This window comes from Prunus persica, chromosome G2 (genome assembly GCF_000346465.2).
Source record: "Prunus persica cultivar Lovell chromosome G2, Prunus_persica_NCBIv2, whole genome shotgun sequence".
Classification (NCBI taxonomy): domain Eukaryota; kingdom Viridiplantae; phylum Streptophyta; class Magnoliopsida; order Rosales; family Rosaceae; genus Prunus; species Prunus persica.
The window spans coordinates 11,072,532-11,086,787 of record NC_034010.1 but is presented as its reverse complement, the minus strand read 5'-3'; the positions used below and the strand labels follow the sequence as shown (position 1 = coordinate 11,086,787).

The 14,256-nt window shown below is 35.5% G+C and overlaps 1 protein-coding gene across 1 annotated transcript; it reads left to right on the top strand.

Moving 5' to 3' along the window:
• On the top strand, window positions 12,877-13,752 carry LOC18779727 (cucumber peeling cupredoxin). The gene is made up of 2 exons (XM_007213016.1): window positions 12,877-13,075; window positions 13,277-13,752. Exons 1-2 carry the CDS (start codon window positions 12,877-12,879, stop codon window positions 13,750-13,752), a joined length of 675 nt encoding a protein of 224 aa, XP_007213078.1.

Below are 14,256 nucleotides of genomic sequence, written 5' to 3'. Positions count from 1 at the left end.
GCATTTAATGAGGATGAAGATGGATGGATGCATGGATGGATGGATTGACTGAACCTGTTTGATCTGACTTCGCTCAAAGCGATTGTGGTTGGGAAAGGAACAGTTTTCGACCGTCAGATTCACGGCCTCGGCTACAAGGCTGTTGATTGGGGTTGGTGGATATGGATGGTGCTCCAACGTCTCGCTAGATTGCAAAGGTTGTATGATATATGAGGTGGACGGAATAGTAACCAATATGGTGCTCCGGTGCCTTGAAAATCAAGGGTCGTATGATATATTGATGGATGAAAGGATTAACTTTACCACTACTCTTAGGAAAACATTTAAAGATATTGAAAGTGCATGACATGAAGATAAATGACAGGAAAAGATAAGTTGCTCCATGGGAGGCTTGGTTGGTCGGGAACCCTTTGAATGTTGCTAGGGGTCTTGTATTTATAGGGAGAAGATGAAGTATGGGCTGATGGAGGCAAGGTCCGAGAGCTCCAAAGTCGGAACATCATAGACTTTCGAAGTCAGAACACCCACAACACCGAAATGGCATGACAAATAGATTATGCACAAAACATCTCCTAAACAATAGAATACCAAAACCAAGAAGCTGGAAAACAAGTTAAATACAAAGCTAGAAAATTATAACAGGCAGCAAATTTAGGCAAAAGAAAATAGATAGCACCAAGACCAAACAAAAAGCTATTTTAATCAAAAGTAGCAAATCGAAAGAAGGGATGACACTAATGGCAAAATAATATAACAACTAACCAGTAATTGCTGCAAAATACTGTAAGTGAAAAGTAGGAAGAAACCGAAGAAAAACAAGAAGGAAAAATTTGCATAAAAAATAAATAAATTGCATTGCAATAGATTATGTAATAGAGAAAAAAAAAAACTGTCAAAATACCAAATTTCACTAAGATATTTCATACCTAGAAAACTGAGGACTTGATGAGATCTGAGAAAAATGATGTTATGAGTGAGACAGAGAGAGATCCTCGCCATATCCAAGAGGAATGAGGCAGTGAAATCGAGAGAGGAGATTTACAATTATGAATATATTAACAAGAGTTATTATTTGTTGGGAAAATAGACCAATAACTTTATTTGAAGTACATTTAAGGCTTAAATATTAAAATGGTCCCTGTGTTTTATTCATTTGGCCAATTTAGTCCCCGTATTTTTAATTTGGTCGATTTAGTCCTTGTGTTTTACTCCGTTAGTCAATGTTGTCTATTCCGTTAAATTATTGTTTAAAAAATTCATAAATGTTATTTAAACTAATTAAAAATATCTAATTATTTAATAAAAAAATAAATTAAAATTTAAAAATGAAAGACCAGCCACCCACCACATTCCAGGGGGGAAGTGGCTGGGTGGGATCGCTCATGGTGGTTTGGTGTTGGTTGCTGGAGAGAAGAAGAGGGTTTAGACGTTGGGTTTCCAATTTTTTCAAATTTTGTTAATCTTTTTGTTAAGAAAAACAAAAATAAGCACAAGGCAGTGCAGCAGTAGGCTAGCAGGTAAGCTTAATAAGATAAAGGATAAGCATGATTGCAAGAGCCAACAATCCATTTGTTCTTGTTCATCCTTCTTTTCATGACTGTCGAGGCCCTTTTACTCTTGCTAATGTTTTTATCCACCCCATGGATTGTATTACGGGCATGTAGAAGAGATTGGCAGCGTTGATGCAAATCGGAGAACTTTTTATTAGAGGGTTGAATCGGTGGTGATCAATCGGAGAATTTGAGGCTTGCAGGCCTTTATTTTGTTAATCATTAAAGTGAACTTGTAATTTTTTTTTAATTTAAAACAATTACAGTTTTTATTAATTTTTAAAATTTTATTTAAATAATAATTTAACGGAATGGACAATATTAGCTAACGGAGGAAAACACAAGGACTAAATCGGCCAAATTAAAAACACAGGGATTAAATTGGCCAAATGGTTAAAACACAGGGACTATTTTGACATTTAAGCCTACATTTAAATATAAAATGGCTAGATTACTGTTTGGGTTTTAAATTTGAAACTTGAAAAACAAAATAATTATTTTGTTTATAAGAAAACATTAGATTTTAATGTAAATACCCTACAAGGACAGATCCTTTTGGTGACCACCACTTCTCATCGCTAAAAGTTAAAATTTGGTCGTTGGAAACTTACAGCGACATAAAGTTTGGTCGCTTAGGTCATCAGCAAAACTGTGGCTGAAACGATTTGGCAATGAAACTAAAATTTTGGTGACGCATCATAACTTACGACCAATTATTCTTGTCACAGATTTTCAAAATCGTGGTCTCTAATGTCTTGCCTAATTGGCACGTAATTTTAAATTTTTGGTGACTAAAGAATACCGAGTCGTCGCAAAACAGGTAAGGCGACGACTTGTCTTTGTCAGAAATAGGAAAATATTTGGTTGCCAATAGCTTCTATATTTGGCGATAATTACTCAAAATTTCTTGATCATTTCAGAACTTTGCGACGAATGCATAATGATGGTAGCCATTCTTGTTTGGCGACCATTCTTTTTAGGTAGCTCAAGTACCAAATTTGGTTGCCTTTTGTAACATATTTTGTTAATTAAAAAAAGTTTAGTTACATGCTAAAAACCTCATATAAAAGTTCTAGTGCTTTAAATATATTTTTAACTTCCATTTGACTCCTAACGTAGAAAGAAAAAAAGATAAAGAGTCTATTTTACTGTGTTTTTCCATAGTAATGGTGCTTTCACCCATAGGACTGTCACTTCACCATGTCACTTTTTGACCTTGCCTTATATAAAATAAAAAAAGTTGTTTGTTGCCATGGCCCCAAGGAGCCTTAAGCACTTGTACAATGCTCAAGTAAAGGCTTCTGGGCAACGAGCAGGATGTAATATAGAATTTGTTCATTGTCTTAAGAATATATGAAACCTGTTCATTTGAAATATAAATTTAGCACATATAATTTGTTCTATGTGCTAATAATACATTCAATCAACAGAGGAGAAAATTAGGCATTTATGTCATCAAGACCATAAAAAATATCATAACTAATGCATGCACCATCTTCCTCATCAAAATTATCACCACCAACCGAGAGGTTAAAAACATAAACTAATTAACAACATCATCAATATCATCAAGATTATAAAAAACATCATAATCAGTACACCATCTTCATCCAAATTATCACCATCTGCACCATCATCATCGTCATCATCATCACCATCACCACCATCATCATCATCACCATCACCACCATCATCATCATCATCATCATTGTCATGATCAACTTTATAGGTTTGTTTACCTTTCTTATGCAAGTTTTTGATATGCACTTACCTCTTCCGAATGACATCAAGTAGTTTATCCACTTTGCCTGACAACTCCTCCACTTTCTTATTTGAAGCATGAGAGGTGTTGGTGGTATTAGATTCAAAAGTTGTATGAGAAGTAGCCTCCACTTCAAGACTAAAACCCAAACCCCGCATATTCTTGCTCTTTCCAACCCAAGCTCTGCAGACAAGATCCTCAGCAGGTGCACTTGAAGCTAATTGTTGTTTCACTTTTCTCCAACTCAGCTACCATCTACTTCTGGAATAGAAAATTAAAGTTATATTAGTGATAAGTCAAAAGTATGTATAATAAATTTGTGAATTAGTAAATTTATAGGGCATTTAATAATTTATCTTTACCTCTTTGTCTCAGCAACCTCATTGATCCATATGCTGCCCTTATTCCTATATTGATGCAAGGTCTGCCAGTTACTAATGTATGTAGGGTGCTCTCCTCTCTACATTTTTGTCAAGAATACAAAATGAATATTTCCACATATTTGAGAAACAAAAATGGGCAGGTTACATACATTATGGATGTGGGTGGGATTTGGCTTATGTAGTTTTTGGTGGGTGAGATTTGGATAGATAGTAGTAGTTGGCGTTTGCTTGGTTTTATGAGAGATGGTTGATTGCAGACACAATGGATTGCTCCTGTTAGTGGTCAAGACATGATGGTTTGATAATTGTTTAGTTTGAAAGAGGTAGAAAAACAAATGGGTTATGAACTAATGACGACCTGAAATATGCACAGACCCCTTCAAGTTGATCTAGATTTTCAAGTAGATGTGTTTATGTTAGTGTGAGAGAGTGCGGGTGGTGGTCAGAGAGCTCTACTAGGAGATGGGTTTTGATTTTGTAGGTGAAGATAGACTGAAGGCATCGAGATCCTTTTTACTCAACTTGGATTGGGGGACCAATTTATTAGCCTTTGAAACATAAAGCCCACCAAAATGTCTATACGACGTTGTTTTCGTTTATTTATTTTAGTCATTGGAATATATTTGCGACCTTATATTTTGGTCTCTGAATCCTCCCAAAAATTTAAGCGGGAACTACAATTCAACGACCAAACTTTTAGCAATCGGCGATCAACTATTTCGTCTCATTATTTCACAGGTTTACCCGCACCACTTTTGCGTCTCCTGCCATTCACTTGGAGACCAAAAATGCAACATTGTCTCAGATACCAATTTTCCAACTAAATTTTTTGGTCGCTAATTTATACATTTTCAGTTGCCGATTATTATTATGATACATGTTTATATTTTGAAATGTTACAAAATAATTTGCGATCAAATTGTGAAAATTGGTCGTAGAATCACCATATGAGTGACCAAAACTATTTCATCTTTGATAATTTTGGTCACAAAAGACTTATTTTCTAGGATATATATTATTAGAGAAGAAATACGGGTGTGTCGTGTCGAGCCTTACTTTATTGGATCGTGCTTGTGTAATGTTTAGGTAGACCCGTTCTGTTTGACACCTATATTCCTAACCACATTAAATTGAAAGAAAAAGATGATAGTAGACACATACCTCTTCATCACTGTAGCCATGAGTAACACAATGAAGGCTAACACACTAAACCTCATTCCCTCCTTTAGTCCTCTATGGGCTTGTTTGTTACACCGTGCAAGCTTGGACTGGCTTGGCTAAAATTTTATCCCATGTTTGTTTCACTTGGTTCTAATTTTAAGTGGGATTAACTAATACTGGACCCCACCAAAAACACCTCCTTAAGTGTTCTTAGCGAAACCCGTCTAGAGAGGAGGGACTAACAGTCCCTACTCAAGCAATGAGCAACCACGCCCAATCCCTCCACAACCAACGACCCACCAAGCAGCAACCACAACCACCATCCACAACCACCAACCACAATCACCAGCTACAACCACCAGCCACCAGCCACCAGCCACCAGCCACAGCCACCCACGAAGGAGAAGACAGAGCAGAAGAGGAAGAGGAGAGAATAGAAAATTTTCGAAAAAGAAAACAGAGAAGAGGAGAGAAAATGGAGAAGAAGATAGAAGAGAAATTTTTTGGAAAAAAACAGAGAAGAAGAAAGAAAATGGAGAAGAAAATGAGAGAAAATTTTAGAAAAAAATAGAGAAGAAGAGAGAAAATTTTTGAAAAAAAGAAAGAAAGAAAAGTAGACAGAAGAAGAGGAGAGAAAATGGAGAAGAAGAAGATGAAAGAGATGTAGAGGGGAAGAAGAAGAAAGAGATGCAGAGATGTTCGTCCAAAAAAGAAAAAAAAGAGATGCAGAGAAGAAGAAAGAGATGGAGAGAGAAGAAAAGTAAAAAAATATAAAAAAAATCTTACTTTTCAAAAAAAGAAAAAGAAAAAGTCATAGTCCAATCAAACATACATCAAATGCTGTACAAGTGTTATCCAGCTTATGTCAAGCCAAGCCAATCCAAGACAGTACCAATATTTAATCCAGTTTATGACAGTCCCCCATACCAAACGACCCCTATGAGGATAGATAGAGTTGCCCCCAATTAGTATTGGGATCAACATCCCAATAATAAATGACGCAACCCTTTTATCTTTGCCCATTTACCTCAGACTGCTTGTCCTTCATTTATGTTTCCAACAACATTTGCTGGCTATTGACCAACTGCCATCAAACGTTGTTATGAATGTCAAAACTAGAAGTCGTTTAGACTATAAAGCAATACAAATACAAAATCACTTCATCTTGCTTTTGTAAAAAGCACATAATATAGGTAGTAGATGAGTTTCGTGTTTAGACCCACAATTGAAGCAAATCCGGATCCACTCCCTGTTACAACAACAACTGTCAGATTTATCAATGCACCTAGAGTGCACATAGATGTTTTGAGGAGCAGAGGAGAGGCATCCGTCTTCTTGGTTGGTGTTTTCTAATTGATTCACAAGCAAAAAGAAACCAGTTGAATATGTTAAAAATGAGCCAATATCAAATTCAAATTGAATTTAAGATTTAAACTCTTATCATAGTCAAATGTAAAAGATGAATATTTTGGAAGAAAAATGAAACTTGCCATCAAGATGTTGTACCCAACATTGGCTCACAGAAAAGACACCAACAAGGGACCTCGAATCCAATTCTAAACAAGTTGATGAGAAACAAGGTGAGAGGGCTGCACCATAAGGTGACAAAAGGGTCGTGTTGGCCCATTTTGGGTTGATCCCCTCCATTTCTGAAAATCATCAAGTCCGGCTAGAGCCCGCCACCCTAGCTCATATGGGATAGGGCCGAGCTCGTGTCAGGTCACTAAATTGGCTAATATGGGCCCACGCCAAGTTTTGACTTTTTTTGTTGTTGAGAAATTCTATGAGTGCATTCATAATTCAGCCAAAAAAGTCACTAGCCACAAAGGGCCAATACAAAATAGCCACAAAAGGGCCATTACAATAACGGAGCGGTCTAATATCAAAATTAAGAAAATCAGGTATGTCTCCACCAACGATCAGGCAAGATCGAAGAAACTCTGGCATAGGCATCCCAACTAAGATTGCAAACTTAGAATAATAAAAAAGAGATAAAGCTTGAAAAAAACCAAGCCATAACAATACAAATAAAACTCTCACCAAGGAGAGATGAAAAGCTCTCATAAAGGAGAGATGAAAAACTCTCACAAAAAGAGAGGTGAAAACTACACAGAGAACCCAAAGAGTCTCTGCAACTTATTCCAAACATAAAGAAATTGCAAAAAAGATGGTGGTGGAAATCTGACGCCGAAATGCAGGTGAAGATCCGACGCTGAGCCGCAGCCGCCACTAATGGTTGGATGAAAATCATAATAAAACTAAGACAAATAGGGAAAACCCTTTGTCTTTGACTTATTTAGTGCATTTTCTTTTGGATATTTTTTTTACAGCTTCATTTCAAATCTTTCTTACAATCATCTATATACTAAAAAGATTTATTATTTATTTGAAAAAATGGCTAATAACTTTATTTGAAGTATGTTTAAATAGAAAACCGATAGATATTGTTTGGGTTTTAAATTTGAAACTTGAAAAAAAAATATTATTATTTTGTTTGTAAAGAAATTTTTTTAAATGTATATATATATATATATATATATTAGAGAAAAGAATAAACTTGAATTTAAGATATAATTATAATAATGTTATGTATTACTTTTGTAAAATAAATATAATTTAATAAATGAATTTTAAATGGGCCAGTGTAAGGATTATATTTTGGCTCTTCTCTTATGACAAAACCAATGTATTTTGCTTACCTTCCTGTATTGGTATTGGTTTAAGTCTATTTAAAGGCATCATCTTTGCAATCCAAAGTTAAAATTCATTGCATACATTCACATGAATTAACATGCAGGATTGATACATGCTTTAAAATCGTGTTCTGCTTTATTCTATATCAATCCTTCATATTATGTTTTAATCCACCTTGCATATTATAAATTATTTTATTAAAATATCTTCAACTCATCGTTCCAGCAGATATGAATGCTTTATCTTATACATCTTAAATATCTTCTAGTGTCAATTAAATTTGTTTTCAGATCTTAAATATATCCTCTTCATTCAAATCAAGTTTTCTATTTATACTAAAGTATATCTAATGAAGAGGTAGAGCTATTCATTTGAACTTGCTTCATTTTATAAGTTCTTCAAAAAACCATTCATGCTAGTCATGTAAAAACAGAAAATTTGCATCTTAGATGCAGACCCGGTTCTAGTTTTTGAAATCATTTTATATCTGCTCTTGAGTATTCGAAAACTATTTTATTGTTTCAGCCATTGTTAATTACTTGAGAGTATGAGTATGATAGCATACTCCTAAAATTCCTCCAAGTATACTCACATTGATTTCGGCTGAGTCTTTTGTTTCATTGTTGTTATGTAGATTTAAACTATATGCTTCAAGTTCATTACTTCTAGTTTAATCATCACAACACTTGGTTTCATTTGTCTAGCTTAATCATTATTTGTGATTAAGAAAGATGAATATGCGAAACCACAACTCACTTCATATCATTATTCCTTCTGCAACTTGGAGCTTGGTGTTGTTCCAAACCATGAAGATTTTTCTGTTGCAATTGGAGCTGAATGCTCATGCAAAGACTGGAAGAGAACTTGCTACTGAGATGTAAAGATAGTGATTTTCTGGAAGGTTAGATAGTTAGTTGCTTACTGAGTGAAGATGGAGCTCAACTCCCCTTTGTTATCTTGTACTTCTCGTTGATAGTGGATTCTCTTAGTAGCTTGGTCCCCCAATTTTTTCCCTTGTTGGGTTTCTGAGTTAACAAATCATTGTGTATGTAAATTCATGCTATGATTAGTTGTACTTGTCGCATCTTGTTCAAATGACATTAGTACACTTACATGGATCAATATGACGTTTCTGTTTGTACCATTACATGGTGTCGGTTTTGTCAATCCAGTTCATGCAGTCAATTCCATTTACTTACTGTAGATGCTAAGTAATTAAACAACATGGTTGTGTATATGTTTATGTTTCCGCTTATTACTTTTTAGTTGGGCTTAAAATTTAAGGTTAATTACAGTTTAGTATTATGTGGTTACACCCTTAAAACATGTTAGTCCCTACCTTCTCAATTTTTACAATTAAATACTCCAGTGTTTTAAATTTGTTACAATGTGATTCCGCCATTAAGATTTTCATTAGATCTCTCCGTTAGTTGCCTACGTGGCACTATGGATCCCATATTTTTCACTTTTTAGAATTTTAAATTGATTAAAATATGAATACAATATTTAAAACATAAAAAAATTTAAAAAATAAAACTCTCTCTCTCTCTCTCAAGCTCCAACACCCAACTCTCAAACCCATACCATAGCCACCCTATAGCCAGCGCCCTTTTCACCCATGACGACCACCCTTCAACCCCCAATGAACCCAAAACCCCAACCTAGCAACCACCCAGATCCCCTCCCTTTCCCCCCGATTTTCCTTTGTTGTTGAGAGACCAACCCACAGAGCCATCCCCCCTCTTCCCCCATTATGTTTTTCACCCACAAACCCTAAACCCTAAACCCACCGCTTACAGCCCACCCACATATGCAAACAATGTTTGAATTTTATTTTTTTTATTTTTCAATTTTGTTAGTTTTTGAATTTGGAGAGAGAGAGAGAGAGAATAGAGAGCAGAGAGGAGAGAGATATAGATCTTCAGATCTCGTCGGATGGAGAGAGAGTGGGTGACGAGCAACATGGTCAGTAGGATGGAGACAGAGTGGTCCGAGCTAGGTTCTGGGTTCATTGCAGGTTGGGGTTCTGAGTTCTTAGTTCTTTTAGGTTGTGTTTCTCTTTTAAGTGCTGGGATTGAACCTTGTTCTTCTGTACATATATCAAAATTCCTCTAAGGTAATTAGAGATGTGTTTTCCATCTATCGAAGAAAATCACGATTTTATTTTGGGGTTCTGGGGTCTTTTGGGGGAGAAGAAAATCGCGGGGGGGGAGGGGTTGGTTAGCGGAGGATTATTTTTTCTTTTCTTTTTTGTTATTCAATTTTTTCCCAAAAAAAGAAAATTTGATCAATTTAAAATTAAAAACTGTGAAAAATGTGGGACCTATAATGCCACGTAGGTAACTAATGAAGAGATTTGACAGAAATCCTAACAAAGGAATCACATTGTAACAAATTTAGAAAACCGGGGTATCTAATTGTAAAAATTGAAAAGGTAGGGACTAATATGTCTTAAGGGTGTAACCAGGGTACTAAATTGTAATTAACCCTAAAATCTGAAAAGTAGGTTATTACTGTATAGCCTACTTCACCCCTCCTGTAGGCATTTAGAACCTAGGGCCTATTTTATAGTCGCCCCTGCCCATTGGGTTGAATAACCTCGTCACGACGCGCCTAAAAAATGCAGATCGTGCTTTGTCTGTCCGTGCTTGTGTTGTGTTTAGGCATACCCTGTGTCACACCCTGGACTCGAGGCTCAGTGGAAATCCCCTCTCGGTGCATGAGAAAAAAATAAAAAATAAAAAATAAAAAGAAGCCGAAGCAAGGTTAAACGTTTAAAGTAAACTTCCCTTATAAAAATAGCCCCAAAATTTTACAACTTTATAATAAAATAAATAAAGCTCTATCACTCTCATCTGATTCAGCCTCAACTGGTTTAGTCCTTGTCTTGCCCACTAATTCATCTGAAAAAAAATTAAACAAGGTGAGGGATGAGCAATCACCGCTCAGTAGGGACATGAGACCTTACTACAGTAGATTGGTATTACTAAATTAAGTGACATGCATTCAAATAACATATAAAAGATAATAATGCATGAATGAGCTTCAATTCTACCCAACCCGTTAATCCATATAATAGGGCAAGCGAATGTTCCATACCATGCATTTTACAACTATGATTCTGGATTCCCCATTATATAAACTAAGTCCCATCTCAATCATCCCATAATTCCCCTTTTGCTAGTCGTCTTGTCCAAGCCATTGATATACAAGCCCAGATCACCCAATCGACAATTATACCACCGATATCCTATTCTACTGTGCACACAAGCTCGCATGAACTTGGTCCTTACTATGGTCAAATTCAACTACACAAAAGATCCTTCCCATTACCCTATTTTCTGTACTTTCTTTATCAACCCAAGAATTTCAGCCATCTCCGATAACATATGAACATGTCAATATTAATAAAATAATGATAATTAACAACATGTAAACACCTAATAACAAAGAATACCAACCAAACAGTACCACGCATAGTATAATGCTCACAAAATTTAATTAAATCAATTCCTTTAAAAACCCCCAAAAAACGCCCTACCTCAATTCCAAAGCTATAACTCAAAGTTTAAGAAAACGCAAGCTACACTCTCTTTCTCCTCGAAGAATTTCATCAGCACTCTCTTTCTTTCTTTCCCTCTCTTATTTCTCATGCAAACTATGCCTGCCATGCTCTTCAAGATGAAATGGAATGCCCCCTATTTATAGTACTACGTAGGCGGCAACTACTTTCCTTCAATTGGTCCAATGTATGGCAGCTGATAACATTTGGCACCAAGTTTAGATAGTTGTTACTAGGTCGCCCACACCTCATGCTAAAATAGAGCTTAGTCATCTAGGTATAATGACACCTGTGAGTCTAAAGTGTCTTGTAGACTATTGAACTTAGCCATTCAATTATCAATATGCAAAAGTAACAACGAGATAAGGCTATCTAAAACAAAACATTTACTTATTATAATATTACTATTTTTAATAACTAAAAAGAAAAATTTCTGAAAATATAACACGTACCAAGATAAATATAATAAAATATATATATATATATATATAATCAATTTAAATATATAAGTTATAAACTAAATATGTAACAAAATATTTAATTCTCCAAAATATAATATATATATATTTATATATATAAAATACGGGGTTTTACACCCGGTCTGTTTGACACCTCGATGGTTACGAGGTTTGTATTCACTATCATATTTTTATATTAACAAGATTTATTATTTGTTAGAAAAATATGTCAATAACTTTATTTGAAGTACATTTATATAGAAAATAGCTAGATTATTGTTTGAATTTTAAAAATTGAAAAATAAAATCATTGTTTTATTTATAAAGAAAAAATAAAAATATATATATTATTAGAGAAAAATAAATAGACTCGAATTTAATATATAAATATAATAATAATTTTTTTCTAAAACAAAAATAATTTAATAAATGGCCTTTAATCATGCATGGCCGAATTACCTCATCCCGGCCCACCCAAACATGTGAGTCGCGTCATGTCGTGTCGGACTTTACTAAATCGGATCATGCGTGTGTTGTGCTCAGGTCGGCCGTGTACATTTGACACATTTAATAAACATGGAGGAACAGGGTTGTAGGGCTGGAAACTTGAAGGATAATTTAGATCACCAACGTAAATTTTTGTCCGTTTTTCTTGGTAATTATTGCCTCTTTAGAACCCTAGCACATTAACATAACTGTTTGTTGTTTCTGAGTTAAACCAGCCATATGCAGAACCAAAATTATTTTCTTCATGTTTAATGGTATTTCCACATCGTCCGTTAGAGTTCATTCTTATCCATTTCATTAATGTTACCGTTGCTTTTCTTTTTCTTTTTTTTCTTTATTGGGGTCAAAGTTTTCCTCTTTTGTTGAGAACTACATTATATCTGTATCAAATGAGTCTATAAATTAACATTTATAGCAAATATTTAATTTTCTAAATAACGATAATAGAAAATATTTATGTACTTCTTTTTTATGAAGTCAATATTTGTATACTTTAGGTATATGATGAATGTTTTTTTTTGGTCAATGTTTATTATGAATGCTAAGAAACTGTTTCCAAAGAAGAAAAGAAAATCAGAGAATAAATAAATTAATAATGTTGCCAAAGAAATATTGACTGACTGAAAATGGAAAATCGCTCCTGACCTCTTTATATAATCCGTTACAGGCCTCTTTGCATGTTATTGTTGCTTCCATTTCATTGCATTTGTTACAGCTCTCTGCAAACGCAGAGAAAACAGCCTCTCTCTCTCTCTCTCTCTCTCTCTCTCTCTCTCTCTCTCTCTCTCTGTGTTCTGCAATGGCTGTGCAGAGGGAGTTTTGCATTATATTAGCTGTGATGGTGGTTGTTTTGGTTGTTCCATCCTATGGCTGCTCCCAGAACGGCAGCGGGGGCGTGAGATACTCAGTCGGAGACACATTCTGGGCCATACCTCCAATTGTTGGTTACTACTCCAACTGGTCTTCTAACCATTTCTTCAAGATCGGCGACTCTCTCGGTATATATTGGGATACAAATTTGTTCATGAAAACATACACTCTTAATTTTCCTTTACCAAAACATTTTGAAACGTTAATGATCTTACTTACATACATACGTAATATAAGATCTATATACAAACAGTTTGGTACGTTATGTTATGAGACCCTGCTTGGATATCGAACAAGAAAACGTTACGATTAATTTAATTTGTTTGCAGTTTTTGACTTCGAAGCGGGGCGTTTCAATGTGCTGCAAGTGACAAAGAAAGAGTATGATAGCTGCACAGCTTACAAGCCCTTGAAGGTCTTCAACAGTGGTCCAGTGAATATTCCATTGCGAGAAAAGGGCGTGTTCTACTACATGTGCAACATCTCAAACTACTGTAGTCTTGGGCAAAAGATTTCCATTGCAGTTAATGAGTGCCCCTGCGCCACACCAAGTCCATCACCGTCTTCCCCTCCTCGTGCTTCTCCACCTCCTGTTCCGCCATCTTCATCGCCACAGATACCGGCTCTGCTGCCGTCTCCAGATAACTCCCGGCCTCCTTATGTGCAAGTTACAAGTCCAGCTCCGTCCACAGTTGATAATGGTTCCCCTCAGGGTCCTTCAAACTCTGCAGCATTGATACACAAAGGGGTGCTTCTTGGCTGGCTTTCCCAATTGGTGTTACTTCTTGTTTTTGTGTTGGTCTAGGAAAGTTGATTTGGATTGGGACCTAAAATGGTGGGAATAATTTGACTAGCCTTAGATGATTTGTTAGGACAGGGCAGAATTTATCTTTTTCTAATTTGGACTACTTGAGTGCCATTTTTATAGTTTCGCACGTAGATTAAAAATTAGTGGATTTAAGATCCTGTTTGGAGTCATTGAATCCAACCATAGATAGAAATCAATAACATGGGTCTGTTAGGGATCCTTTCAATAATATTTAGCATTTAATTTCTATAAATCCCTCGTTTTTAATTTCCTTGTGGATTTGTAATTTGTGAGATCTTTGAGGAGGAAAGCTGGCCTAGACAGGGTCGGGAAATGTAGCAAAACACTGGCCTAACCTTACACTACTTGGAAGCCACTCTAACACCATACCTAAAATAATATATAGTTATATATGTAATGAGAGTCGTGGGACAGAGTTGGAAGCCACTCTAACACCATACCTAAAAATTTCCCCAAACCCGACCACATACCGGATTTTTA